General features: G+C 33.5%; 3 protein-coding genes, 1 non-coding gene and 1 pseudogene across 8 annotated transcripts; 4 read left to right on the top strand and 1 right to left on the bottom strand.

The window, feature by feature from the left end:
• The first annotated feature begins 319 nt into the window (after positions 1 to 319).
• LOC100816453 (heparan-alpha-glucosaminide N-acetyltransferase) lies at positions 320 to 9,015 on the top strand. 3 transcript variants are annotated; one of them, XM_041012724.1, is made up of 22 exons: positions 320 to 727; positions 1,880 to 2,017; positions 2,147 to 2,228; positions 2,620 to 2,696; positions 2,849 to 2,964; positions 3,042 to 3,159; positions 3,535 to 3,651; positions 3,753 to 3,844; positions 4,219 to 4,285; positions 4,369 to 4,450; positions 4,551 to 4,642; positions 4,779 to 4,922; positions 5,197 to 5,991; positions 6,091 to 6,207; positions 6,306 to 6,413; positions 6,632 to 6,823; positions 6,942 to 7,133; positions 7,367 to 7,466; positions 7,600 to 7,687; positions 8,116 to 8,215; positions 8,292 to 8,396; positions 8,667 to 9,015. In XM_041012724.1, the coding sequence occupies exons 1-13, from the start codon at positions 605 to 607 to the stop codon at positions 5,341 to 5,343; spliced, it is 1,395 nt and encodes a 464-aa protein (XP_040868658.1). In that variant the 5' UTR covers positions 320 to 604; the 3' UTR covers positions 5,344 to 5,991; positions 6,091 to 6,207; positions 6,306 to 6,413; positions 6,632 to 6,823; positions 6,942 to 7,133; positions 7,367 to 7,466; positions 7,600 to 7,687; positions 8,116 to 8,215; positions 8,292 to 8,396; positions 8,667 to 9,015. The 3 variants fall into 3 exon arrangements, with proteins under 3 accessions (XP_040868658.1, XP_003554642.1, XP_040868659.1); XM_003554594.4 differs by having other exon boundaries at positions 6,942 to 7,466; XM_041012725.1 differs by lacking the exons at positions 5,197 to 5,991; positions 6,091 to 6,207; positions 6,306 to 6,413; ... (5 more) ...; positions 8,292 to 8,396; positions 8,667 to 9,015 and having other exon boundaries at positions 348 to 727; positions 4,765 to 4,919.
• Positions 5,733 to 8,744, top strand: LOC100803272 (26S proteasome regulatory subunit 6A homolog; annotated as a pseudogene).
• Positions 9,016 to 10,269: 1,254 nt separating the features above from the next.
• On the top strand, positions 10,270 to 15,843 carry LOC100815923 (E3 ubiquitin-protein ligase RFI2). The gene is made up of 6 exons (XM_003554593.5): positions 10,270 to 10,688; positions 11,703 to 11,872; positions 12,716 to 12,774; positions 14,218 to 14,243; positions 14,334 to 14,718; positions 14,942 to 15,843. The coding sequence occupies exons 1-6, from the start codon at positions 10,547 to 10,549 to the stop codon at positions 15,411 to 15,413; spliced, it is 1,254 nt and encodes a 417-aa protein (XP_003554641.1). The 5' UTR covers positions 10,270 to 10,546; the 3' UTR covers positions 15,414 to 15,843.
• A 2,111-nt stretch (positions 15,844 to 17,954) lies between these two features.
• Positions 17,955 to 19,279, top strand: LOC100499714 (uncharacterized). 3 transcript variants are annotated; one of them, XM_014771322.3, is made up of 3 exons: positions 17,955 to 18,073; positions 18,247 to 18,522; positions 18,931 to 19,279. In XM_014771322.3, the coding sequence occupies exons 2-3, from the start codon at positions 18,290 to 18,292 to the stop codon at positions 19,073 to 19,075; spliced, it is 378 nt and encodes a 125-aa protein (XP_014626808.1). In that variant the 5' UTR covers positions 17,955 to 18,073; positions 18,247 to 18,289; the 3' UTR covers positions 19,076 to 19,279.
• A 6,636-nt stretch (positions 19,280 to 25,915) lies between these two features.
• On the bottom strand, positions 25,916 to 26,003 carry MIR164J (microRNA MIR164j). The gene has a single exon (NR_126719.1). It is a non-coding gene; the product is annotated as a microRNA MIR164j (primary transcript).
• Positions 26,004 to 26,465: the final 462 nt, after the last annotated feature.

Genomic DNA, 26,465 nt, shown 5'->3' with positions numbered 1-26,465 from the left:
TAATGCAATTAGTTAAGATAATTTTAAATTAATTATCTGTGGAATTGTTAAATGAGGATCTAATTTTCACCAAGTTTTAAAATTCTAAAATAACAATAAGTCCCAACAAAAAACAATAAGCATGAAAAAAATCTAAAAAAAAATTATAATCTTGAAATGGAACATTTATTGTTATTTGTAAGCATTTGGATAAGATTTCCGTGGCACATTTATTTGACACATTTGGACAAATTATGAGCTCCAGCGCAGGGAGGGTCCCATGCAAGAGCAACAAACAACGAATAAAATTAAAGAATGGCCATCAAGTCATAGACGACCATAGTCCAAAATCCAAATAATGTATATCTGTCTATTCTATAAGATTATCATTTGCATGATATTGTCATCTCATGCGTTTAATTAATAACAATAATTTGAAGAATAGGATGACATGTTCAAAGTACAACTGTCAAACTGGCTTGGTTTGGTTTGGTTGTAACAATCATATCATATTAATATTATTATAGTAATTATTCTGCCCGAGGAAGGAATCTCGAGTTGAGAGTAAAGTATCGTAATCCAGTTCAGTTGGAGCTCAGTCAGTAACAAAAGAAATAGTTATAGTATGGCCGAAATCAAAGGGGAGCACAGCCTCAATGTTTCCGAAGAGCTTCCACTTTCAGACAAAAACCTTCCCAAAACAAAGCGTGTTGCATCCCTTGACATCTTTCGTGGTCTCACTGTTGCGGTACCTCTCTCTCTCTCTCCTTTAATTTCAGAGTCCAGTTGTTGTTTTTTAGTAATATCGTACCATGCATAGATGTTGGAGATTATGATCTTAAAATGAATGAGCTCAAAGCCTGGACACATATGAACAATGCTATAAAAGTTGACAGTACAAGAATCTCAAGGATTTATTCTTTATGGGAAAAAAATAAATATTTTGATGGCGAATAGAATTTATGGACTAACTCCTATTTAGTTTTAAAACATAAGAGACTATATACAAAATTTAAAGATTTTCTGTTAATAATAACAATATAGATTTTAAAGAGTATTTTGCCAATGGTATATGGAATCCCTACTGAGATATGGTAGTGGTATGACCATGATTATCTATGACTGTTTAATTTGAACCATTCAATTTCTTATTTGGTTATTATTATATTGTGTGTTTCTGTGTGTTTTCCCTTCATGTTGTTAAGGTAGATTATATAGTTTGGCTAGAAATTACCAGGTTACACTTTATTATAAACAAAATGATAATCTCTTTGTTCCCTTATCTTTTATTTGGAAAATAGATAAATAGAAAACTTCATCCTCTATATGTGTAACTGCAAATGTATCTCAAATTCTGAGGTTAACTCTCTCCTAGCTGGTACTAAAGCACAGCATTTTTATATGTTCTTGCTGTTTCAAAAAATTCCCAGCAAACCTCAGAAAGAATTTATGTTCTATAAAGCATCAGTGGAAGTTAGCATAAGAAATTAAAAGCTTAAGATCAAACCAAATCTTCACCTCACAAAATAACAGTTTATCAAGAAGAAGAAAACTTAGAGAAGTTTCATAATTTTCACCCTTGAACAAAAAATAGGAATCTATGGACTATGGATTGCACAATTTGATTGGGTTTATGATTGTAAAGTATTCAGCCAAAGAGTCGTAACTGATGGAAAAACTGCTATTGGCCTGAATTTACGTGTCTGATTTCGTTAATATCAGCAGGTCACTATATCTGATTAGGCATGTATACTGCTGTTTTCCCGTAGTTTGCTGTTATAAAAATCTCATTTTGAAACAACCAATGAAGAAAACATCAATTTTAATTCTTTTAGACTTGTAAACAGTAAACATCAATTTAGACTTAGGCTTTGACATGTTTTGATGTTATGTGATGTAGTTAATGATCTTGGTTGATGATGCTGGAGGGCAATGGCCAATGATTGGTCATGCGCCATGGAATGGCTGCAACCTTGCTGATTTTGTCATGCCTTTCTTTCTGTTCATTGTGGGGATGGCCATTCCACTTGCTCTCAAGGTTAGCTGTGAAAGAGAAAATAGGGTGGCTAAGAATGCTTTAAGTATTAGTTTCTCTGTTCCTTTATTTCTTCTTCTTTTTTGGTTCAAACAAGTCATTTATTTCTTGATGCTTCTACTTGATGTCCAGAGAATACCAAATAGACTTCTAGCTGTAAAAAAGGTGATAGTTAGAACACTCAAACTCCTCTTCTGGGGTTTGCTATTGCAAGGTTAGTTTTTCTCCTGTGAAGAGATGTAATAAACAGTACTCTTTTCTCATGCATTTCATCTTACCCTCCTTTTTTCAAAAATGTAATGGACGAACATTTTCTGTTATCCTTAAAAGAGAACTTGACATGACAGTTCCCAAGAGTTCCCTATTTAAGAGTGGCTGAGGAAACACAAACATTCAATATTACGTAAACTTTGCTAAGCTTTACTCCCTGCTGATCATGAATATTGGATCTTGTGAATATTATTCTGGTGAACTGTACTATAATAATTGAATCTAAATTTCATATTAGCAAATCTTCTCCTGCTAAGATTCTAAGACATATTTGTGGGGTGAAAGACAAAACATCATGCTTTGTTTTGATATAATGGATGACCTCAATAATGAAGGTGGTTTCTCTCATGCTCCGGACAATCTAACATATGGAGTTGACATGAAACATATAAGGTGGTGTGGCATTCTTCAGGTGATTTTGATCATTTCTTCCTGCTCATTTTGATAGAGCAGGTTTTAGCTAAAAAAGAATAATATTTGTGTTTGTACCCTTTCTTCCTGCTCATTTTGATAGAGCAGTTTTTAGCTAAAAAAGAATAATACTTGTGTTTGTACCCTTTCTAGAGAATTGCTCTAGCATATTTGGTTGTAGCACTGGTGGAGATATTTTCAAGAAGTGCACAGGCTAGAGATCCAGAACCCACCCACCTCTCAATATTCAAGTTGTACTATTGGCATTGGTTAGTCTGTGAAAATATGCTTCTGGTTTATTGCCTTTACGATATGCTTTTAAACATTTTATTTATTAAAATTTCAGGCTAGTTGGGGCATGCATACTTGCTGTTTACTTAGCTTTACTCTATGGAATTCATGTTCCTGACTGGCAATTCACTGTCCATAACCCAGACAGCATATATAATGGCACAACTTTAACTGTAAGCTTCCCGTTGGCTGCCTGTGATACTCTCTCTCTACACACGAACACATGAAGTGGGAATAAATCTCTACACACAAACACATTAAGTGGGAATATCAATAGTGTCTGATTTGTAGGGGAGAGTGTTACCTGGCACTTTTTCTCCACTTGTATAAAGTAGTCTTTGGTTTTCAATCCTGCTGATAACACTTGACTTCATATTTTCCATATCTTTGTTGAATGTATTGTGGTTTTTGCTTTATATGAATTTTCTTCCTGTTAAACTTTAGCAAATTCTATGCTAGATATTATCAAGAAATCAACTTGTGTACACATTTCTCATTTTTTTTCTCTTTTTTCTACTCTTCTAATTTTGTTTTTTTGTCAATTTTAGGTGACCTGTGGTGTCAGAGGGAAACTGGATCCCCCTTGTAATGCTGTGGGATATATTGACCGAGAGGTGATTGGAATTAATCACATGTATAAGCGTCCAGCATGGAGAAGATCCGAAGTGTGTTGCTATTTTCTCCCGAACATTATTTCCTACTAAAAGAAACACTTACTCTATGGCTATAGAAAATTTGAAACACTAATTTCCTTTAAGTGCTGCAGGCTTGCACCGAGAATTCCCCATATGAAGGTCCTTTTAAAAAAAATGCTCCTTCATGGTGTTACGCTCCTTTTGAGCCAGAAGGCATTTTAAGGTCTGTATATGGTCTCTAAATCATCTTAGTGTGTGTTTGATTTAGCTGAAATCCCAAACATGCGACTATCAGATTTCAATCGGTACTTAACTACATTGGCTTTGTTTGATTTGAAGTAGATGCTATCATTATGTGATCAAATAATTTTAAAGTTCACTCACAATGTTACTAAGGAAAAGAGTTGAGGACTCCCATATTCATTCTTCTTTTGTTCCACAGCTTGGTTAGAGCGCACCACATTTTTTCTCAAAATTTTGAAATGCTCAGACCCTTTTGAGGACTTTGCTATGATTATGAATATACCCCTTTATTGGGGACAGCAGATGTATAACTTGTTCCTCTGTTCCTAATAGCAATGTCATGTGCAACTGCAGTTCAATATCTGCTATTCTCTCCACAATCATTGGATTGCATTTTGGACATGTACTGATACACTTACAGGTGAAGCCTTATTAAAAGCAATCAGTGGTTGACAAATGACAACCCTTTAACCTATGCTTACTTCTTCACTTTTGTGACTTTAGGATCATCCTTCCAGGTTGAAGCACTGGCTTCTCCTAGGCTTAGCTCTCCTTACTTCAGGACTTATTCTTCACTTCACTCATGGTGTCAACTCTAAACTTACTGTTGGGTGAAACTTACCATGTAATCATTCATCTATTCTTGTTTATTTTGATGATGCCCTCTCCCCTTCCGTTCACTGCAGCCATTCCTTTGAATAAACAATTGTACACGCTGAGCTATGTTTGTGTAACATCTGGAGCAGCAGCATTACTTTTTTCAGCCTTCTATATTATGGTATGTTTTTGGATAATACTAGAAATTGTACCTTTCTTTCTATCATGGTCTTCTGGATTGCTTTTTCAGCTCAGGTTTACCCCTACGGTTAATGTTCACCTTTTTCATCTGGATTGATTTAGAATTGCCACTGCAGGTTGATATTTGGGGTTTAACATTCTTGTTCTTGCCTTTGAAATGGATTGGCATGAATGCCATGCTTGTTTATGTCATGGCAGCTGAGGGAATCTTCGCAGGATTCATTAATGGGTGGTATTATGGTGACCCTCATAACACGCTGGTACATCCATCTCATCTAATTTTCTGAACAATTTGGTCCCAGAACTTTGGTTCAATATTCTTAACATAATATGTATCTTATAATTTGAGCTTTATATCTTGTATTATTCCACGGAATTGAACAATGAAGTCTTTTCAAGTACATATTTTTTTTTGTATCTACTTTTCAGCTCCTTGATCAATTATTTGGATTTTTTTCTTTGTTATATGTTTGAATTTAATGAACATGTAACTGATTACATACTTATCGGTGTTCAATTTGTTTTCGTGAACAGGTCTATTGGATCCAGAAACATGTCTTCATTAAGGTTTGGCATTCAACGAGAGTAGGCATCCTGCTATATGTGATCTTTGCGGAGATCCTATTCTGGGCCGTCGTTGCAGGCATTTTGCACCGATTGGGCATATATTGGAAGCTTTGAATTTTTTTTTAAAAATATTTGCATTAATTTTTACTGTGTATCCGTGCTGTTGCTCTATATTCAATTTGGGGAATGACTGAATAGCCATTTCGCTTATCAAAATAGTTTGTTGTTATTATAAGTATCATTCAACTAAAAAATGTGAAGGATAAAGACATATACTATCCTGACAAAGGTTAAGTGCAGTTCCTCAAGATCCTTTCATATAATTTTCATTAGTCCTTAACCCGTCACATAGTCATGCAGCGTCACCATCCTCTCAAGTGAACACTGAAGAACTTATTTTTCTAGTCAATATTATGTAATCATTAAAATATTAATAGTTAATTTAATAATTTTCATGTAGACTGCTTTATTCTTTTTTAAGTTAGCAAAATAGAGCAGAAAATATGTATCGCCCATTTTTTATTGGGCCTTTAACCGGCCCACAAGCTCTGTTTTTCGGAATATTAAGAGGGAAAAAAAAGTTGTGAGATTACTACTCCCAACAAGTTTGTGTTTGTGTGTGCATGAAAAGTTGAACCCCATTTTCCATTGGCAATTGAAGTGATGGCGAGCGCCATGTTAGTTGGCGTCTATGACCACCGACGACGTCGTCAGAGACTCAGAGCCTCTCGTATGCTCGAAAACGGCATTCGCATTCTCAAGGTCTCTTCTATCTTCTTCAATTTCATTCAGCATTCGTATAGCTCTTGATGAGTGTAAATATATGGTTTTGCAACGTTGAGTTGTTTTTTGTGTTTGAAGGAAGAGGTGCAGAGATCGAATCGGGAATGGGAATCATACAAGGAGAAGATAAAAAATAACGAGGAGAAGGTTAAACTTCATAAGCAGTTGCCCTACCTCGTTGCTAACATTGTTGAGGTTATTTACCATTTCTTCTGCCGCCCTTTCTCTGTTCCATAGTCGTTTTTTCATTCCCTAATGTTCCAAATTCTGACATGATATTTTTTTGTTTTCAGATATTGGATATGAATCCAGAAGATGAAGCTGAAGAAGATGGGGCCAACATTGATCTTGACTCTCAAAGGAAAGGAAAATGTGTTGTGCTAAAGACATCCACTCGACAGGTGACAATTTCATATCTTTTGGACAGAAATTTCATGTCCTCCCTATTTCGATTTCCAGTGTTACTGTTTCATTAAGATTGTTTCTTATCTTTAATAGTGTCTTTGCATTTCTTTTGGATCCTTTGAAAAACATAATGGATTTGTTGGAGTTAGTAGGCAAAGAAAAGCCCTTAATATAACTGACTGCAATAGTAAATTATGCTTTCGTTTGACTGCAGACAATCTTTCTTCTTGTTGTTGGGCTTGTTGACCCTGACAAGTTAAAACCTGGTTATCTGGCTGGTGTTAACCAAGATAGTTACTTAATCTTGGATACTTTGCCTTCTGAGTATGATTCATGATTTAAGGCCATGGAGGTTGATGAAAAGCCAACGGAGGACTACAATGACATTGGTGGTTTAGAGAAGCAGGTACTCTATAATTACGGGCAATTTATCAATGCACTCTTTCTTTCTTTTTTTCTTCTTATTTACAATTAGGTAACAGGGTCTCTGATAGTGTGATCAATAACTTGGTCTCTGCCAACAGATCCAAGAATGGGTTGAAACTATTGTTTTGCCAATTACCCACAAGGAGCGGTTCCAGAAATTTGGAGTTGGTCCACCGAAGGGAGTGCTCTTATATGGACCTCCAGGAACTGGAAAAACACTAATTGCCCGTGCTTGTGCAGCACAAACAAATGCCACTTTTCTGAAGTTGGCAGGTCCACAGCTGGTCAAGGCATGACTCTTCCATTTTTACTTTCTTATTATGACTAAATTCATTGTATCTTATTTTGAATTGTTGGTAATTTTAATTTTCTGTTTTTTAATGGGCAGATACTTTACTCATCAATCTTTTTCAGCTAATAATTTTCTTGTGATTTTTGTTGATGAAACTCATTGACTGTATGGGGATTAGTTATTCTTATATTATGTCTTCATATTAAGGATATAAATATGCTTTGGTTCTAGCAAAACTTGTCCGCGATGCCTTTCAGCTGGCAAAAGAGAAGTCTCCATGCATTATATTTATGGATGAAATTGATGCAATTGGAACAAAGCGTTTCGATAGGTATGAGCAAGCAGGAATTTAGATCTACGTATTCATTATCTTTTCTTTTCTTTTTTTATTGGGAAAGGGCTGGTTCTTGTTTCAATAATATCAGTTTTGCAACCTTGTGATGTTATTTGGTTGCTGGTTGCAGTGAAGTAAGTGGAGACAGGGAGTTACAGCGAACAATGTTAGAATTGCTCAATCAGCTTGATGGTTTTAGTAGTGATGATCGTGTTAAGGTTTGTCTTCTATTCTTATATGTGTCTCTTTTTTTCTGATTGATGTGACAAACAGTGGGCTTAAAAAGATGTTTACTGTCTTTGGGGGTTATGCATATTAGAATATGTCTTCTTGAAACCCATCCTTGGGGTTAGTCACGTAACTTATTTGTACGTTGATGTATAACAACTCAAATAGTGATTATTTACATAATTTGATTTATGGCTTAGAACAGTTTGTTTGTGTTAAAGTTTTGCCACTGCAATCAGAACAATTGTCATCCTGAGGCAATTCTCTTCATAGTAAAAAAATTTCTTTTGTTGAACACAGATTTCCACCGTAGTTATTGCTCAAAACAAACACATGATGTTGACACAAAAAATCTATTGGATTTTTATTCAGTTAGTATTTAGCTGATTGAAATGCCATTTTCACTTGTAAATTACAGGTGATTGCAGCAACAAACCGTGCTGATATTCTTGATCCTGCCCTTATGTGTTCTGGTCGATTGGATTGAAAAATTGAGTTTCCACACCCAACATTAACTGGTATCTTCAAATTTTATTTGCTGACATTTTTTCTCTGACAGAACTTTTACTAATGCTTTTCACGTTAATGTTATAGATCCATTCTCGGAAAATGAATGTTCATCCCGATGTCAATGCAGCACAACTTAAAGCTGTCTGTGTTGAGGCTGGCATGTTGGCCCTTTGCCGCGATGCAACTGAGGTTTGCTTTCTTCTTGATATGCAATAACTAAATAATTAAAAAAAAATCATGACTAGTCTAGCTTGAAATTACTGGATTGTCATTCATGTTTGGATCTTTCTTTCTGTTTTCTGTTAACATACTTGCTTTTATCCCAAAAACGTTGTAAATTGCTTTTGTAATTTTCTGGTGCAATTCAATGCCAAAGCTTTGGACCATGTTAGAATTTGTAATATGAATGTGTCTGCTTACGTGAAAAATCATTAAGTATGATTTTTTGTCCAATTGCAGGTGAACCATGAGGACTTTGATGAAGGCATCATCCAAGTCCAAGCAAAGAAGAAAGCAAGCTTGGATTATTATGCATAGGTACTCAACGAAAGGAAAAACGAGCATTGATGTTTGATCTGTTTGCTAGTATTGATCTTACTCGAATCATATGTAACATATAGCTAGCAAATTTCATAGATGTAGCTTTATATGTTTTATTTGCTTCCTGTTTTGAAATTCGTCGTGTTGGTCAGGCTGCGAGTGTTGACTAATTCAAGCAGATTGGCTAATCCCAATGTCATAAACTAATTGAAAAATTGATTAATCTCACATTTGTGAATGACCAATCTCAATATTATATTTTACCCAATGCAACAAATAGATTGACCGTTTATTGTTTACAAGCTTGATTTTATTGAGATCAATGGATAATGGAATGTATGGTTAGGATATTTTATGGATAGAGGACAAAAGAGTTACTGGAGATGATCTAAATTGCTATAATAAAATAGGTTACCATTGGGAAGTTACTCAATGACAAAGTTGGAAACAAAATTTGAATATAACATGTGATTATTTGAAATCAAGCAACAATTGATGAAGTATAGCTTAAGTCCCTTCTTCCCGTGAGGCCTATCCTCAGCCCCAACGGGGTCCCCTCCCCCGGTCCCTCATAATTAGCCTCCCCCCATCAGCCATGTCCCGTGCACCAGTACACGAAAAAATAAATTTGTGTATAGGATATGTCTGTCACCTATAAAGCTATTCTTAATTTACACCTCACAGATTTTTCACTTAAAGAATAACTTTGAAAGATTATTTTGAGGTGTAGACTTTTTTATCCGATAATACATTAGTCCTGTGTACTATTCAGTATTTTTGGTAAGATAAATTTAGTTTCTTTATATAACTGATTTAAAATCTTATTTGACCAAAATAAAGTTGCTTGGTAAAGAAACATAGTAGTATTTATTAATTTGGCTACAAGTATAGATATCATTTAAAATTTTATCAATAATAAATTTAATTATTTTTAAATATAAATTATATTTAACAAAAAGTAATAAATATATTATAATCAACTAATAAAACAGTCAAATATTTAATCATGTTGCTTAATTTGGTTATATATCATATTAGTAAACATAGTATTTAATATTGTTGGATACTCAATTTTACTTATAATATACTAATTATAATAGTTATTAAACATGATAGTTATGAAGTATAATTTTTAATAAATATAACAACTATAATAGGCTAATAAACTTTTTTCCATGATCAAATTCTAGTGAATATGTTTAAAGAATGGCAATACCAACGGGTCGTGTCACACTTTATTGGTCTTTAAAACAATCATATGATGCACTGAAACATATGAATATCAAATAAAAGAAAAGTAATCGTAATATTTTTTTTATTTTTCCATAAATGCACGATTTACAATTCTAGTCCAGTATATAATAAATAGAAACATGGTACAAACGCGTGAGTGAGTCACGTAGAAAGAAAAGGAAAGAGGAAAGACGGGTTCAACCATAATTAAATTAAATGGAGTTGGAATAGAAAGAAAGTAAAAAATGAATCAAATCCGTAGACGTTTGGACAAGAGTTTTCGCGAGTCCAACTGCATCATCTAACGGTCCAAAATTAAGACAAGCAAAAAAGTAGGGAAAACAAGAGAAAGAGATTTTGCTTTGCTACAATCCCAATCCCATTCATTCCTCTAACTCCAAACCTTCTTCCTCTCTCTATATACTGAACAAAAACAAAAAGAGAGTTCAGAATTTTTAGATCTCACCTATTTAACTACCTCGTAACATTCTCTTCTGTGTCCTAATCGGAACTCGCAAAGATTTTGTTATAGTGATCTGATGCCATCTTAGGGTTTTTGAATTGCGATGGGTCTGGGAAACGATGACGATGACGGAGACACGCTCAAGTCCTTCGGTTCAGTGTGTTGTTCGATTTGCCTCGAGGCTGTTACCGATAACGGTGATCGATCCTGGGCCAAGCTTCAATGCGGACATCAATTTCATCTCGGTATGTATTTTGGCTAGAATGTTTCAATTTGACGTCGTTGTAATTGTTGGATTGGACTTTGAGCAATCGGGATCTGAGTTTTTTTTTAGCGAACGATAGGATTCAGGAACGCTTGTTTTGTGATGATGGTGATTATATGCTTGCAATTGTGGCAACGATGTTACTGGATTAATCTGCTTTTATGTATATGATTTGCTAGATTTTATGTTTTTTTGCTGTAGTGGTGGTATTTTATTTTCAACGATGTTGTTTTGAATAAGCTTGATGGTGCTTGTTTGATTCAGCTGTATGTATTGAATTGAATTCAAAATCTGAAAATAGGTTCCTCTGTTGATGGAGAGGGGTGGCGCTGATATATAAGAGGGAGAGGGAGAGAGTGGTATGTGTTTTATTATTATTTTGTAAAGAGCAAAGGGAACACTTAGGTAGATAATTCCTCCTTATTTTTCACATTCAATAATACTTTGTTCATCTGGTTGAGATATGGAAGTGGATGCCGAATAGTGATTTTATGAATTTCCACTGATAAGAATTCCTTGAATTTCATCATTCTTGTTAAACTGACAGAAGATAACTCTTTTGGAAGGCATTTAAAGTCCTCAACTTGGTTGAAGACTTGTCTAAATTATGCGTCATCCATTAGTGTTTTTGGAAGTTATCATATACAGCATTGCTAATTCTCAGCCCAAAAAAAAATGATAGATTGGTTTTGATGAGCTGGGAAAATCTTATAGGTTCATCAAAGTGTCTTCCCTGTGACTTGAACCTGTGGCCTACCTCACCCCACCTTCCCCCCTCCCCCGCAATTACCTGTTCTATGCAGAAAATTCATGGTTTATACTATAGTACTTTAATTCACAACACTTGTTTATATGACTACATGCACTTATTTTAATGCAATATTGCTTGGTTTCATGTTTTACTTGAATCAATTTTATAATAAGCTGATAGCTGCATCTGCATGGCATCATGTCATATTGCTATGCTTCTTATTATAGTCTTTATATTGTTCAGATTGCATTGGCTCAGCCTTCAATATAAAGGGGGCAATGCAGTGCCCCAATTGTCGTAAGGTTGAAAAAGGTCAGTGGCTTTATGCTAATGGTTGTCGATCATATCCAGAATTTAGCATGGATGAATGGACACATGATGAGGATCTATATGATCTTAGCTACTCTGAAATGGTAATATTCACATGACCTTATAATTGTTTCTGCCATTTTGTTTCTCTATTACATCATAAGTATGTGTTTGCATTGGTTTATTTTACAATCAGCCTTAAATTTAACATTGCAAAATATGTGGGTTGCTATTTCTGAACTTGACCTGCACATAACATGACAAGTATCAGCCTTAAATGTTATTTGTATTAATCAGTGCTACTGAGTACTGCTGTCCAAATGAAAGATATGACCCTAGAGTGACATTAATCTCTTTTCACCCTGACCTGTACAAACTACATTTGATCTTCTGCTGATGCTGAGTAACTTTAAGTTGCAAACTAATCTTTTAAAATTAGTAGCTTATTTTTATACATATGTACAATTATGAAACTGTAAACATGCATTTTGCTGGATTTTGTCAAAAAGGTTTTACCCAGAAATGGTTGTTTTATGACAATATATGCCTTCTCCAGCAGTATTATTCATATCATATTGTATGAGAAGTATGCATGAGAAGGGATGGAAAAACTACTTTCTAGATTGAAGAAAAACTGGATGTTGTGTGCTAGCCACTTAAATTAAAACATTTCAATATCTTCAACCCATTTTGAAGTTTAACCCCCTCTCCTGCTTTTATTTTCCTTCTGCATTCCTATACCTTTGTCAATCTTCCAAATTTACAACTAATCCCTATTAGTGTGTTATTTTCCTCCATTGTTATTTAGAGCGCAGCATTCTAGCCGATATCCCTTTTATTGATACACAAGTAGTTGGAAATTATCTCATTCTTTTCCATTTGTATGCAGATAGATATATTCCACTTACCATGTTAACTAAACTTTAATTTCCAAATGCTTTCTGCAGTCCTTTGGAGTTCACTGGTGCCCTTTTGGTAACTTGACCCGACTTCCTTCATCTTTCGAGTAAGCTTATAGTAATATACTTGAATATACATGCTGACTAATCTATGTCCAAATTCCTACTTATGATATTCCTTTGTTCTTTAAAGTGTCTTCCCCCTGAAAAAACATGCATATGGGTTTTTGTGAAGGCTGTTTCTAAGATACAATTGATACTCTCATTGTTACTAATACCACTTAATTTGTTTTTAGGTCCTACATATTATAAAAAGCTAAGTATGGTGTGTTTAACTTGGGACCAAATTAGGTTAAAGTCAAATGTGGTTCAAGTATTAATGCCATCTGAATTCTTTAATTCAGGTTATATTATAGAATAAGATTTTTGGGAAATAAGAGAGGAAAAAGTGGGAAAAACAAATGGATATCCTGACTCTTGACAAAAGTATTAAGAATTTAAAGGTAGTAGCTCAAAAGTTAGTTTATAAGTTGCTCCATAAAGTCTTTGTATTCAAATAAGACTTCAACTTCCAGTTGATTAAGGACAGGACTTCCCATATTCTCTTGTATAAGCCATACCATACTTGGGAATTAGAAATAATAGACCAGTGTAGTTTTGTTGGGAACTGCCAAAATTTCTGGTGAAGTCAGTATGAAGAGTTATGTGTACTTCTCGTTATTCAATTTTTCTCATTGTCACAGATTGTGATATCATATTTCTAATACGTTAAAGATAATTATTTTTGGAAAAATTACAAATACGAATTCTTGATAAAAAAATATTTCAAGTTGAACTTAATATTTAAGCATATTCATAAAACCAAGAAAAAGGTTTAAGGATGTGTATTATACACCCCTTCGGTGTAGTTCTCATTTTCTTGTTATGAAATATTATAACCTATTAAGTAGAACAAAAAATTAGTCTATCCATGTACTAAATGATGCTGGTTTTGGTTTTTATTTCCCTGGCATTTTACCTGTTCCTAGTCATCTATAATCTATAACAATAATAAAGGGAATACCCCCATTTGGTCTACAAATTTTGTTAGACTACTTACCCTTTAACTGCTTTCAAAACCACTCACTATTCTATTTCAAACTTTCATGTCTAATTGACTATATTAAATTGTTAAAACAAATCAAATTTAATATTTTTTTCAAAAAATAAAAAACGCAGACAGACCGCACTATGTGCCTGTCTTTCCGCCAGTTTCCAATTTAATATTTGTTTAGATTTTAGAATGTTACTTTGGGGTTTCAAAACTGATTCCAGTTCTGTAACTGTTGTGGAGCAAGATCATGGTCTCTGTCAGACATATTGAAATGGAAGATTGGTTGTGATTGTTTTAGTATGTTGCTATTATGGAGGATTGGGGGAAGCAGATTTTTGGTAATAATGGTGTTTGACAGTGTTATCCTGGCTGGCAATACATGTACTCCCCCCCCCCCCAAAAAAAAAAAAAACTTTTAAATGAAATTGTAACTCATTCTGTTTTTTTATTTTTCCAGGGAAGGGGATTTTTCTTCAACTGCGTGTAAGATCCTTTTTCCTGCAGACTAGCCTCCTTTTCATCAAACTTACATTTCACTGAATTTGTTATCTCGACTTGAATTTTGAGATGCAGATCATGATGTACTGGGACAACATGCTATATTTGCTGAACATACGGCTGTATCATCTGCTAGTCATCCTTGCCCATATATTGCCTACTTTGGACCAATACATCCCTCCACCTCCAATTCTGGTGGAACTGTTTCCGAAGCTTCTAATTTCAACCACTGGAATGGTCCACCTGTACCTGGTGACATGCCAACCTCCTACACATTTCCTGCAGTGGATCTTCATTATCACAGTTGGGAACACAATTCCTCTCATTTCTCTTCTGCCAACAGCCGTCTAGGCACTGCAGAACAGGCCTCAGTATCACCTGGTAGTCAAAGGCCTGCCAGGGTTGGTTCAGAGGTCCCTAGATCCGGGTCTTTTATGCATCCCTTCCTTGTTGGTCACAGGTGCCTCTTTGTACCTTACTAGGATGCTTTAGTATTTGTGGAAGTTAGTATATTGCTCAAGGCTCATATTGTTGTATTCTGTCAAATACCTAAAGAAATTGGGTTAAATACTTAAATTCAATTGCTAGATTACAAAACGACTGAACTAGGCATCTTTTGTTGGCTGTTGGAAATTTGATAAGGTCATTCATTAGGTTAACATCTGACTGATGTAATTCTGCAGTTCTGCTGCTAGGGCTGGAAACTCTGTTGCATCTTCAATGATCCCTCCTTATCCAGGCAGCAATGCTCGGGCCCGTGATAGAGTCCAAGCTCTTCAAGCATATTATCAACCTCAGCAACCTCATAATTCTACCACAATACGGACACCTGTTGCTTCTAGCACTCGAAGATCCAGTAGTCATAGTGGGCCTGTTCAATTAGCACCAGTGGCCTCGCCACCAGACCAAAGTGCTGGCTTCGTATATATTCCATCAGGTTCTTCAGGACGCAATTTTCAGGAAGAAACCCATTTGCCAAGTCGATTCCATGCTTGGGAAAGAGAGCACTTGCCTTCATTGGCGTTAAACAATGTTGGTAGAGAATCAAGTTGGAGAGCATACCACCAGACTGCCAGTGTGTCAGACCCAAGTATCAGATCCAGCAGCTTTCGATTAAGACACGAATCCGACAGAATGCCTTCACAAAATCGGTGATATACTTGTTTTTATGTCAAACTACAGCTATTGTGGAAAATCAAAATTTATGTATGATTGAGAAACGTTACATAATGCTTTTAGCCTGGCTGGCGTGTTATGACAGACTTTATACTCTGGCTGGCCTTGGAATTCATCTTTCTGGCAGCCGTGTGGCAGTGTGATGGACATTGGTCTCCTCTTGTTTCTTTGCCTTGGAGGGCATAAAATAAGATCGTATCTAGTTGGGAAAATCAGGTTTTGGAAGAAATACTGGTGCATTGTCATCTCAAGTGATAAATTAGTGGATGAGAGCATTTGTGGTTGATTTTATTGTAGTGGGTAAATTATTTACTTTGATATCGATGCTCATGCAAATGCTGCGTATCGAGAATATGCTTAATCTTACCACTACTCAGTGGCAATGTGATTATAGACCATTATTGTGCAAGAGCTGACCCCAGGAGTTTGAAACCTGCTTAGTTTAGGATATTTTCAAGGCTGTTCTATTGACAAAAAAGAAAGTAACAACCATTTACCAAAACACAAATAGATAACATGGTGACTATCCTACTAGGGTAAAATAAAGGGTGGTTAAATGAGCTTTTAGTACTTGTCGAGTTTTAGTTTTTTTAAAAATTTTACCTTTTTTTTTGTTTATTTTTATTGTTCATAAATAGTCTTTGTAAGATTAAACTTTTATCCTTTTGTAGCTCATTTTTAGTATTCTAAAAAAACAGTTTTAAATTTGGAGGACTAAAAAAGATATGTCTATATTTGATAAACTAAAAATAAATTTAAGCCAAAAATGTCTTACTTTGAAAAGGCACTTTTGTTTTGGAATATACTCCTTGATTTACTCAAGCCTGCGTTTTAATTTTTATTTTTAAAAAAATGTCTTCAATCGACCATTTTGCTTTTATAATTCATATTTTGATATTTAAATTTAAAGAATTTTAAAAGTTGAAATATTTCAAAATTGGATTATTGATCATTTGTGACGATGCAAATATATTCTTGGGAGAAATCAGTGTCGGCCGAAGAACAAGGTTATCAAAATTAAAGCATTAGGTCTACAATTAAAAAATCATTTGTTGTTCATTTTATAAAGCCCCATCTAAGTAGTAAAAAGTCAAAACATCAACCTTTTATTTAAAACAAAAAAAACTTTCTCAAAATTTATTTTAGGTCTCATTTATTATTGGTTGATTTTGATATAAATGAAAACAGAAGAAATAAAAATATTAAAAAAATAATTTTTCATTTTTTTAGAGTTGATTATCGCACAAAAAACTTACAAATTTAGTTTAAAGCAATTATTTAGGATTTTGGATTTTTTATAAATAGAACCATTTTCTTATTTTTATTTTTTTGCAGGGAAACCATAAATTATGTGTCTTAATTTTTTTTGCCAAGATTATTATGAAAATGAAAAGGTAAATATGTAAGCATGTGTAAATATTCTTAGCATATGTTTGGATACGCAGCACGATCATGGCAAATCGAGTTTGGCTGCTAAAATCAATTTTGAAGGGTGTTCAAACACTCACTTACTCTTACCCTTCACCCTACAGAGCACTTTATGATGTTGATTGGGTTATCGACTCTAATGACCACAAGTTTACTTCTAATGTTGTTATTTTTAGTCTCAACTTTATCTCATGGTAGTTGCGTCGTGGCCAAATATAGTAGGTTAAGTATCATAGTCTGATCCAAGCAATAGTTAAGATTTTGTGGATTAAAATCTTATCCATTGAATTGAGGTCTCCTTTTCACTCTCATCATCTATTGTGAGAATGAGAGTGTTGTCTCCCTTTCTCGTAGAAAAATTCTTCACTCTCAAACTAAACATATGTAGATTGACGTGTTTTTTGTTTAGGGAGAAGATTCTTACCAAGCAAATTATCGTTCTAGGATATCCTAACTCAAGATAAATGGGCTTATGCTTTTACCAAGTCCCTTTCTCCAACTCAGATTTTGTTTTTGAGAGACAAGCTTAAAGTATTTGAGTCTCACTCTTAGTCTCTCCCACCTTAAGTTTGTGTGTGCGGGAGAATGGAAAAGTATTGTATAAGAGAGTTGTTATTTGGAGAGACTCTTATCGGATAATTGGTAAGTTAGTTAGTCACTTACACAATTTTACAAAATCATTACTTTCCAAGTGATATCTATAAATATCTCAATGTAGCTTTTTATTTCACTATCAATAATATCATGAATTTATTTTTCTACATTTTCTCAACCATTAAGAGAGATAGAGAGAGAGGCAATCCAGATATTTTAAGAGTAATTTTAAATGAATTATTTCTTATTATTACTCTTCATCTTCTTTTAATCTAAATAAAATATATAAGTTACTTGTTAAAATAATTAGATTAAAAGAATGAAATGTGAGGATGAAAAGTAACATTTTAAAACTTGTATCTAATGTTAAATTACATTTAATTTTTTCACTTATAAATAAATAACTTGTGCAAATAATTAGTTTTTAATTTCTGATTTTTAATATTCACACCGAGGACTACAAAACGGAGCGTTTCATGTTATAAGAAAACCTGAGCATGCTTACGGTTCTGGAATCCATCGTATAAAAGCTCAAATCCAAACCCTAAAATACCACCGCCGTTCTCATCTCTCTTCCCAGCCCTCACCTCAACGCTGCATCTTCACGTCGTCTCACGGTAATACTCTTTCATCCTCTATTCATCTTCTATTTCGCCAACAACAAAGGCAAATTAGGGTTTTCACAGTATTTTATTCCCTTATCTAAATTACTTTAGATATTTGAAGGTTTCAGTACTTATTCACTCGATCCCCTTTAAAGTTCAATTAACGTCGTGTTAAATCGCATAAGCATCTTGGTGTTGATGCAGAGGTGCATATAGTAGAGAGGGAAAATGAGTCGAGGAGGCGCAGTAGCAGCAGCGAAGGGAAAGAAGAAGGGTGCTACATTCACCATTGACTGTGCAAAGCCAGTGGAAGATAAGATCATGGACATTGCTTCTCTCGAAAAGTTTCTTCAAGAGAGGATCAAGGTTGGTGGCAAAGCTGGTGCTCTTGGTGACAGTATCACTGTTACCCGCGAGAAGACCAAGATCATTGTCACCTCTGACAGTAACTTTTCCAAACGGTAGCCTTCTTTCTGCCTATTGCTATGTGTAGAATGCGTCGCAATAGATTGCTTACATATGCAAACTATGATAACAAAAGATCTTAAAGTTGTGATTGTGTTTATGGTTGTGTTTGTTGCGGCCAAATGTGATTAATACGGTTGTTTTCTTCAATTCACAACGTCTGAGCAGTGTTTAGGACTTGGATTTAGGCCATGTTTAGATAAAGTTCTCTTTGAGCAGGATGAGAAAATAATAAGTTAAAATGAATTGAGTTTTTCTCATTAGCTAAAATCGACTTATGTACTTAACCCATCGAACTTTTCTAGAAGCTAAGATGCATATTGGGAGAAATTCAATGTATTTTGCCTTTTTATTTTGGTATATGCATGAAGGGTGCAAGTGTTTAACTGCTCGTATGGTTCCAGGTATTTGAAGTACTTGACGAAGAAGTACTTGAAGAAACACAATGTGCGAGACTGGCTCAGAGTGATTGCTTCAAACAAGGATAGAAGTGTTTACGAACTGAGGTACTTCAACATTGCCGAGAATGAGGGAGAGGAAGAAGATTAGTTGTCTGATAATCTTATTTGCTTGTGTTTTGTTTACCCTTTTCCTATACCTAGCTTTCTTTTTGGCAAATATTGCTTGAGATACGATGCTTTGTTTTTATCAGTTGCAATTTAACGGTTTTGATCATTTAAGAATTGCGGTACTATCGGTGTTGAATTGGGAACAGAGTTTACATATTATTCATTGCTGTTTCAGTCTTTAAAATTGTATTATGTTTCTTTCAACAATCTCGAATAATTTACCTTTGCCTACCTCCTTCCGTTCCCTATTTTTCATTCCTAAATTGTATGCTCTTTGTTGATCACTTTTGCTTGTTTGGCCAATGACCATTAGCAGTGGGGGAATGGTTTTTGTATATAGTGCTGTTTCTCGGTTGGGTAAATTTTCCAGTGGATAAGAGTATTTTTGCTGTGGATAGGAATGGATTTTGGGAAAAATTGAAAATTTTAACATTTCTGTCGTTGGATAGAATTCGTTTTGGGTGAGACTCCCAAACTATATCTTATTCTCACTCTAGAAGTAATTTTACTTTATAAACCTAACAAATTTTTTCTTTAACTCCGCTTGTAAAATATCATTACCTAAACACAACTTTTTTTTATAATATAAAATCTAAAACAAGTGGGATTTTAATTGCTTCAAGACGGCACACATGTTTTGACTTCTAACTGATATAACGCTTTTGCTTCAAGACACTGGACGGATTCTATGGTGCAAGAGAAATTAGGACCGTGAGACGTGGCATGTGAACATCTGACGGATGTAATTTCCTTCAGTACCATAGACGTGTTTGTGTCTCATTTTATCCCTGACTCTCTTTCTCTTTTCCCCTTTCTCTCTCTTACTGTACCCCTCCTCCTTCCTGTTTCTCTATTGTTGCCGGAAAAGGTCCTCCTCCGTGCATTAGCGTCATCAGAATGAGCCATTGCGTCAAAGAATTTCTCACCATAATCCAAAAGGCAGAATCGTTCTCCACACCCTCTTCCAGATCCCACAAGAATATTCCTCCTCTTCCAACATATCGGTACCACCACCCATTTTGTCACCAATGCGTTGAATCTCAGCGTCCCCATGCCACAGTGGATTACGTCGTCACCGGCTCCTAGTGCAACAAGGCTGCCAATGACGCATATAAGTTCTTAGTTCTGTAAACCCAACGTGCTCTGGTCTGAAAAATCCGAAAATTATACAAAGTTTCCATCTTTTGATGATTTGAAGCAGAATTCCGATTCTGGGTATTTGTGTATTTGTGCCACGAGACGTTTCTTGGGGTTGAGCTTTTGGTCTACCATGTTCTTGAGAGTGGTGTTTTGGTTGTTGATATGTCTTCAAATTTCTTCTCCAAGCCTATGGATATGTCAAAATTTGGGGTTATTTGTGTTGGGGCCGGCCTAGTGATTCACAATGATTCAAAATTCCAGCATGCTTCACCGTTATTCACCCCCAATGTAGGATTTGTGCAGATTCTGATTCAATTGCCATGGACCCAAGCCATTACCATACATTCCCCTTCATATAAAACAATTATATCAATTAACCAAAGAAAATTCTTGGTTGTTTTCGATTCAAAACCGAAAGACAAGAGAGAGAATCAGACAATGAGAGACAGTTGGGAAAATTGATTTAAAAAAAAAAGGAAAAATAAGTAAATTGTTATTCAGTACTTTATCTTCATGTTACACTCACAATGATCTCCACTGTTAATTATTTTATTATTATATCAAAAGGTCTTTAAAACTTTTGCATGGCGCAAGATATGAGATGGTCATGCATGCTAGACGCCGTCCAAGATTCACACTTTTCCTTTCGATTTTAACTGTCTATTGTGCCAAAATTTCCTTGAATATTAATGGTTGATGCGTTAAGAATCTAGTACGTTATTCATGAGATAATTTAATTGTCAGTGTCTGTGAGAAAGCAATGAGTACTACCTCCATCCTTGAATATACGAATTTTTAGAGAAATTTGTTTGTCTTTTTTATATATTTTTTTAATTACCTCTTCATTAATTTTTTCATTATCCAGATATCCTTAATTGCTTTACATATTTTATAGTAAATAAGCAATATATATACTGTAAATTAATAAGAATTTTTTTCGTGAAGATTGGGATCAATAACTAGTCACAAATTAATAACATAAATTGCATAATTATTATTTTCTCTCCATAATTATTAATCAGGTGAAAAATAGTTATGTAAAAAAGAAAAACCAGGTCCAATGAAGTATTATTATGAAAAAATAATTATATTTTTGAACAAATTTAATATAACTAATTATTAGGACTGTCTTAGTTATTGTGTATTAGTAGTTAAAAGGTTCTTCTATATTGGAGCAGAGTTAGTAGTTTTCAAGTTGGTGTGATTGACTTCTATCCCCATGACACTGCCTAGTGAGGTCATTGTAATTGCTGCTTATAATGTCTTCTATGGCTGGCCAACACAGAATTCTCTTAAAGATTGCATTTCTATAATTGGTCCTTATACGTTATACCTAAACAAGGATGCATCGTAAGACCGTTATTGATTATGTTTATTTAATCTATACTACACTCGTATAAATGTAATATCATAGATTATTTTAGAGGAATAAAGTTCTGCCAAGGGATTGTGTGTTCATTGAATTGATCATTATCCAAGTTGATTTGAATGGATTATGTATTAACCATATTTTTTAGTCTTGAAAATTTTTAAAAATGATCACGTTAATAATTATTTTTATGACATTTTTTCATATAAATTCTTTTATTAATGATAATAAATGGATGTTAACAGATGAATGAATTTGTCGTATTATTTTATTTTTAACACTAAATTTTAATTTTAATTTTTTAAAGATAAATTTATCAGCATTCCACACATTAAGGAACGAAAATAACTATTTACCTTTTAATTAATTTTTTTCGTAATTTCACGTTGAAAAGTCATTCTACTAATGTTTTTTTTAACTCGTTTTAAAATATCATTCTCAAAAAGCAAATTAAAATAATAAAACGGATCCTGTCTCCCTACATGTAATACAGTGAAGTTCAGTTTTGTTTCTCCTTCAAAGAGCTAACTATTATTCTTTTTAAGGAAAAAAAAAGAAAATATTTTTCCAGCTAAGAATAACTTAGAGATTGATCTTTTAGATAATAAAAATTATAAAAGCAATTCGTTAGTCTAGAATCTTCTTTAAAGTACAGTAATCACCAACATATTTTGTATTCATATTTATTTTCAATATTAAAATATTAAGAGGCAAGTGGAAGATAAGAATTTAATATTGATATTTTTCTGTCTGTGTACAAAGATTTTATTTATAATACTTTAAATACTTTTTAAAAGTAATTATTATAAAAGTAAAAAACAAATATCATATATTATAGTCATCTATGATTAGACAACAGTATTTTTTTATACTAATAGTGGATTCTAATTAAACATAAATAGTTTTCTGTGATTTAGACATTGTTTTTATAGGAAATTAAATAGATTTTAAAAAAATGAATTTGTACAAAAATTAATTAACATTTTATAAACTTTTTATATCAATTTTTTAAAATAAATTAAAAACTTGGTGTTAAAATTTTATTTCATCCTCTGCAAACATGAGATTATGTGTGTACCTTATGCAATTACTTGGTAGACAGTAGGGGGACCTCATCCTTGGGCCACTGACTTACTTCAGCGTGCCCTAATCAGTAATCTAACTCCAAAATGTTTTAACCTGCGACCCATAAAGACACGGTCATATCTGTCCTCCTTTCTTTCTCTAAGTTGAATAGCGTAGATATTTGTGCATTGCGTGTTCAAGACTTCAAATGACACTTCGCATTAAAAACGAGCAGTGTTAGTATGTACTACTTTTTAAGACATTCATTCGAAATTTATAAAGAATTATAAAGTCGCTAATCAATAAATTAAATATAAGATTTAGGATGGATTTGATTGTGTGGAAAGGATAGAAATAAAAGAGAAATGAAGAAGAAGTATCTGAATCAAAGTAACAGCGTAAGACACACAAATTTTTAAAATTTTCTTTTAACTTTGTAGCAATTTGAATGCAACCAAATCACCCCTTTAGTTCGATAGAATTAAATAAATTATAGAAGGAAAAACTGTATTAAAATAAGTAAGATATACGGAAATAAATTTTTTAAAATTTTCCCTTCATTTTACTTCTTTTATCCTCTACAAATGACCAGAAAGTGTTGTATATTGATTTCATAACAAGTTTTCTAAAATCACGTTAAAATGTTAGCTAATGTAATTTTAGAAAAATGTTCATGTTGAAAAATCAATTATAATTAATTATGAGTTAAAGTAATTTTAAAAGTATTTTTTGTATTAAATAGAAAAAATCATACTAAATTTTGCTAGTAACTTATTTTTAGAATAGTAACATGTAAACATAAATAAATTATGTCATTTGAAAATCAATTAATTTGAGCAACCTTCATTACATTGTTTTCTCTGTTAATTTGAATATACATTGAATAATATATGTTACTGACATAATATGTGCTAACATCATGTCTGCATGAAATAAAAAATAAAATATCTTTGTGCATCTGTCACTACACTAGCATTGCTTGCGTTTTAAGGATTCTTCTACGTTGGCAGCACTGTCTTTGTATGTCCCCCTCTGATCTTAGGGTTCAATTTCCAACACAAGCTAGTAGCAAACGACATGCAGAACTAAAATGAGCCAGCACAGCCAGTGACCCCCCACTTTGTAAGGCAAATTTCCACTTTGAGTGGTGCTTGGTTTCTTCTTTGAGAACAGAGAAATTAAAGAGTATTTGGTTTTGGACTGTGATAACTGATAGCATCCATTCCATTATGTATTGATCATTTGCTTACACAACTCCACTGTCACCTCATCCCTCTCTTCTTCTCAATCTCAACATTGTCTGTCTCTTTGCCTAAGAAGTACCACTTCATTGCATCATCTTATTCGTCACAACTTGGTCAAGAGTGCTTCAGTCAAAAACTCAGTAACCTAAGGGACTCATAGTCTCCTGCATTAATTACTCAATATTGATTAGCACTGAATTCTTAAAAGAAACAAGAAATTTCTTAATTTAAAATTGCAAGTTGAACCGTACTATTAGACTCATTAGTCACTACTAGAGAGATCTCCAGCCCTCATAACATACTATACCAAATGATTATTATACTCTCAATAATTTTAAATCTCGTCACAGTTTCTTCAAATAAATATTCTTTCTTATTTTAAATGAAAAAAAATTAAATGCAATATTTTATATTTTCATCACATTAAATGCATATACTTTTTATTTATAAAATATTAAAGAATCAGTATAAAAACATAATAAGTGAAATATAACACTATCCTTATACTTCTTGTGATCCTTTTTATAGAATTTAAACAAAAGCATATCTTCATCCTTTTTATAAAACCCCCTTTAAAATATCTATTGCATTGATTTTTTACATAAAATTCTTTCTAATTCAATATTTTTTTTATTGATATACAATAAATGTGATAAGATATTTTTTTTATCTCTTATGAAGATAGGAAAAGATCGTCAAGCAAAACTTCTTCGCTTATTTACTTTGTCTTTTCTTATAGAATGAAAAAATATATTTTAAGTAGATATATATTAATTGATAAAGAATCGGGATTTAAACAAAACGAGGTCTCAATTTTGAGGACAAAACAAAAAATAATATTAAGTTACAGTGAATCCTTTTGTTTAAAAGTTAACTAGTAGAAGTAGTTTTGATAAATTAATTTTGAACAGTTGAATGTAAGTGTTGTGTTTAAATTGAATTTATTTAAATGTATAGTTTTTGTTAGAAAGTATAAAGATTAATTTTATAACGAAAAAAAAAAAGGTCTAAATGAATCTGATAAATGACGACTGGCGTAAGAATAGGATTCGCTCAAACAGTCCTATGCATTATTAGCTCATTTCCTTACCTATCCAAACAAAGTGGAAGTGAATTAATTAAAGGTAGTTCATTTTGCTAAGAAAGCTCTCGCTTGAAATTAATTTGATTAATTTAAAAAAAGAAAGCATATCTAGATTAACAAAAATGGATAGACAACTCTTGCTCAGCACTGTATATCATGAACACTTCAAATTATGAACGACTACGAGTCATAATAGTGAATTTATTTCGAAGCAAAATATCTATAAATATCATTAATTTGAGAGTTTTATCGACAACTATACACCTAATCAAATTTAGAGAGAAAACTATAAATAGAGAATATTTTGCAATAGATTAATAGTTTAGTCCATGATATATAGCAATCTAAGTAAATTGTAACGAAACGAAGTTAAGAACTAATATATATGAGCTGCTCTATTTTTTTGTGTCGACATCACATAGTGCATCAATGAGCTAATCAAACTAAGAAAACAATATTTAGAATTTTGAAGTGTATTTGTGAGGGAGAAGCAGAAGCAGAGAACAATGTACACTCAAGAGGCATGATTCTGAACAGAACACGTGATCTCTCTTCAAATCCTTGTGTTTCTAACTAGTCTGAAGTTTTGCATGGATACATTCCAATTTCCAATTGACCCTGCAAAAAACGAATCACATGAAAAGCTCTGTTTCTGAAGGCAACAGTCAATTTTTTTATTAATGAAAGTCCACTCATATGTCATATCCCCTTGAATTTGCCACTCAGTATCAGTAGTGCAAAAATGTATACATGGAGAATAATGAAATTTACATTTGCAGGGATATATGAGAGAAAAGGGGAAGGGGAAGACCACCTTGGTTCTGCAATTACCAAGAATCATTGATCATCTTACCAAAATTGAATTGAATTGGGTTGTGCAGTGTGGTGAGCTTAGAAGAAGAAATAAAATGGTAGGAAAATCAAGCTGGAAAAGGAGAGCACGTGCAAAATAAGCTGGAGCAAGCATCAGGAATGTTGCACGTGCCCTGCTTCTCCAGCAAGACCTAGCCACCAATGAACCAAATTGGAAAGGGTTGAGAGTGGCATGCCATGAGAAAAGCTAATGCATATTTATATAGCGTGAAGAAGAGATGGAAGGAGAGCAATTAGTAGATGTGTGTCAGTGTGGAAAAGAAATTAAGACATTGAGTATTGAAGTGGCCATTCTTTAAAGACCCAAAATGAGCTAAAGAAGCAATATGAACTTCCACGACGTACTTTGCGTATGCTTTCGAATAAATATACAGGCCCGCCCTTCCCCTTTCATTTTGGCTCTTCTATTCTCTAGTAACATTTATTGTCATCATCAAAAATATATTTATTAATTTACTTCGGGATACTTGCTTTGTGCCCACTGGCTCTGATAACAGTCATGCTACCATAGATTTGACCTTTAAATTTCACCCGGCCCCACTGAATCTTTATTCTCACATGATCATCAATAGTTTCTCTCTTTTTTTTAATATCA

This window comes from Glycine max, chromosome 19, assembly GCF_000004515.6.
Source record: "Glycine max cultivar Williams 82 chromosome 19, Glycine_max_v4.0, whole genome shotgun sequence".
Taxonomy (NCBI): domain Eukaryota; kingdom Viridiplantae; phylum Streptophyta; class Magnoliopsida; order Fabales; family Fabaceae; genus Glycine; species Glycine max.
This window is presented reverse-complemented; position numbering and strand designations above follow the sequence as displayed.

What these genes read in the sequence shown, in the direction of transcription:
- LOC100816453 (XM_041012724.1), top strand. Translation starts at nt 605, where the DNA reads ATGGCCGAAATCAAAGGGGAGCACAGCCTCAATGTTTCCGAAGAGCTT. An exon ending in ATAATGGCACAACTTTAACT is followed by an intron (nt 3,160 to 3,534) that starts GTAAGCTTCCCG and finishes TGTCAATTTTAG; the next exon opens with GTGACCTGTGGTGTCAGAGG. An exon ending in GTGACCCTCATAACACGCTG is followed by an intron (nt 4,923 to 5,196) that starts GTACATCCATCT and finishes TTTCGTGAACAG; the next exon opens with GTCTATTGGATCCAGAAACA.
- LOC100815923 (XM_003554593.5), top strand. Translation starts at nt 10,547, where the DNA reads ATGGGTCTGGGAAACGATGACGATGACGGAGACACGCTCAAGTCCTTC. An exon ending in CGACTTCCTTCATCTTTCGA is followed by an intron (nt 12,775 to 14,217) that starts GTAAGCTTATAG and finishes TTATTTTTCCAG; the next exon opens with GGAAGGGGATTTTTCTTCAA. An exon ending in GGATTTTTCTTCAACTGCGT is followed by an intron (nt 14,244 to 14,333) that starts GTAAGATCCTTT and finishes TTTGAGATGCAG; the next exon opens with ATCATGATGTACTGGGACAA.
- LOC100499714 (XM_014771322.3), top strand. Translation starts at nt 18,290, where the DNA reads ATGAGTCGAGGAGGCGCAGTAGCAGCAGCGAAGGGAAAGAAGAAGGGT. An exon ending in GACAGTAACTTTTCCAAACG is followed by an intron (nt 18,523 to 18,930) that starts GTAGCCTTCTTT and finishes GTATGGTTCCAG; the next exon opens with GTATTTGAAGTACTTGACGA.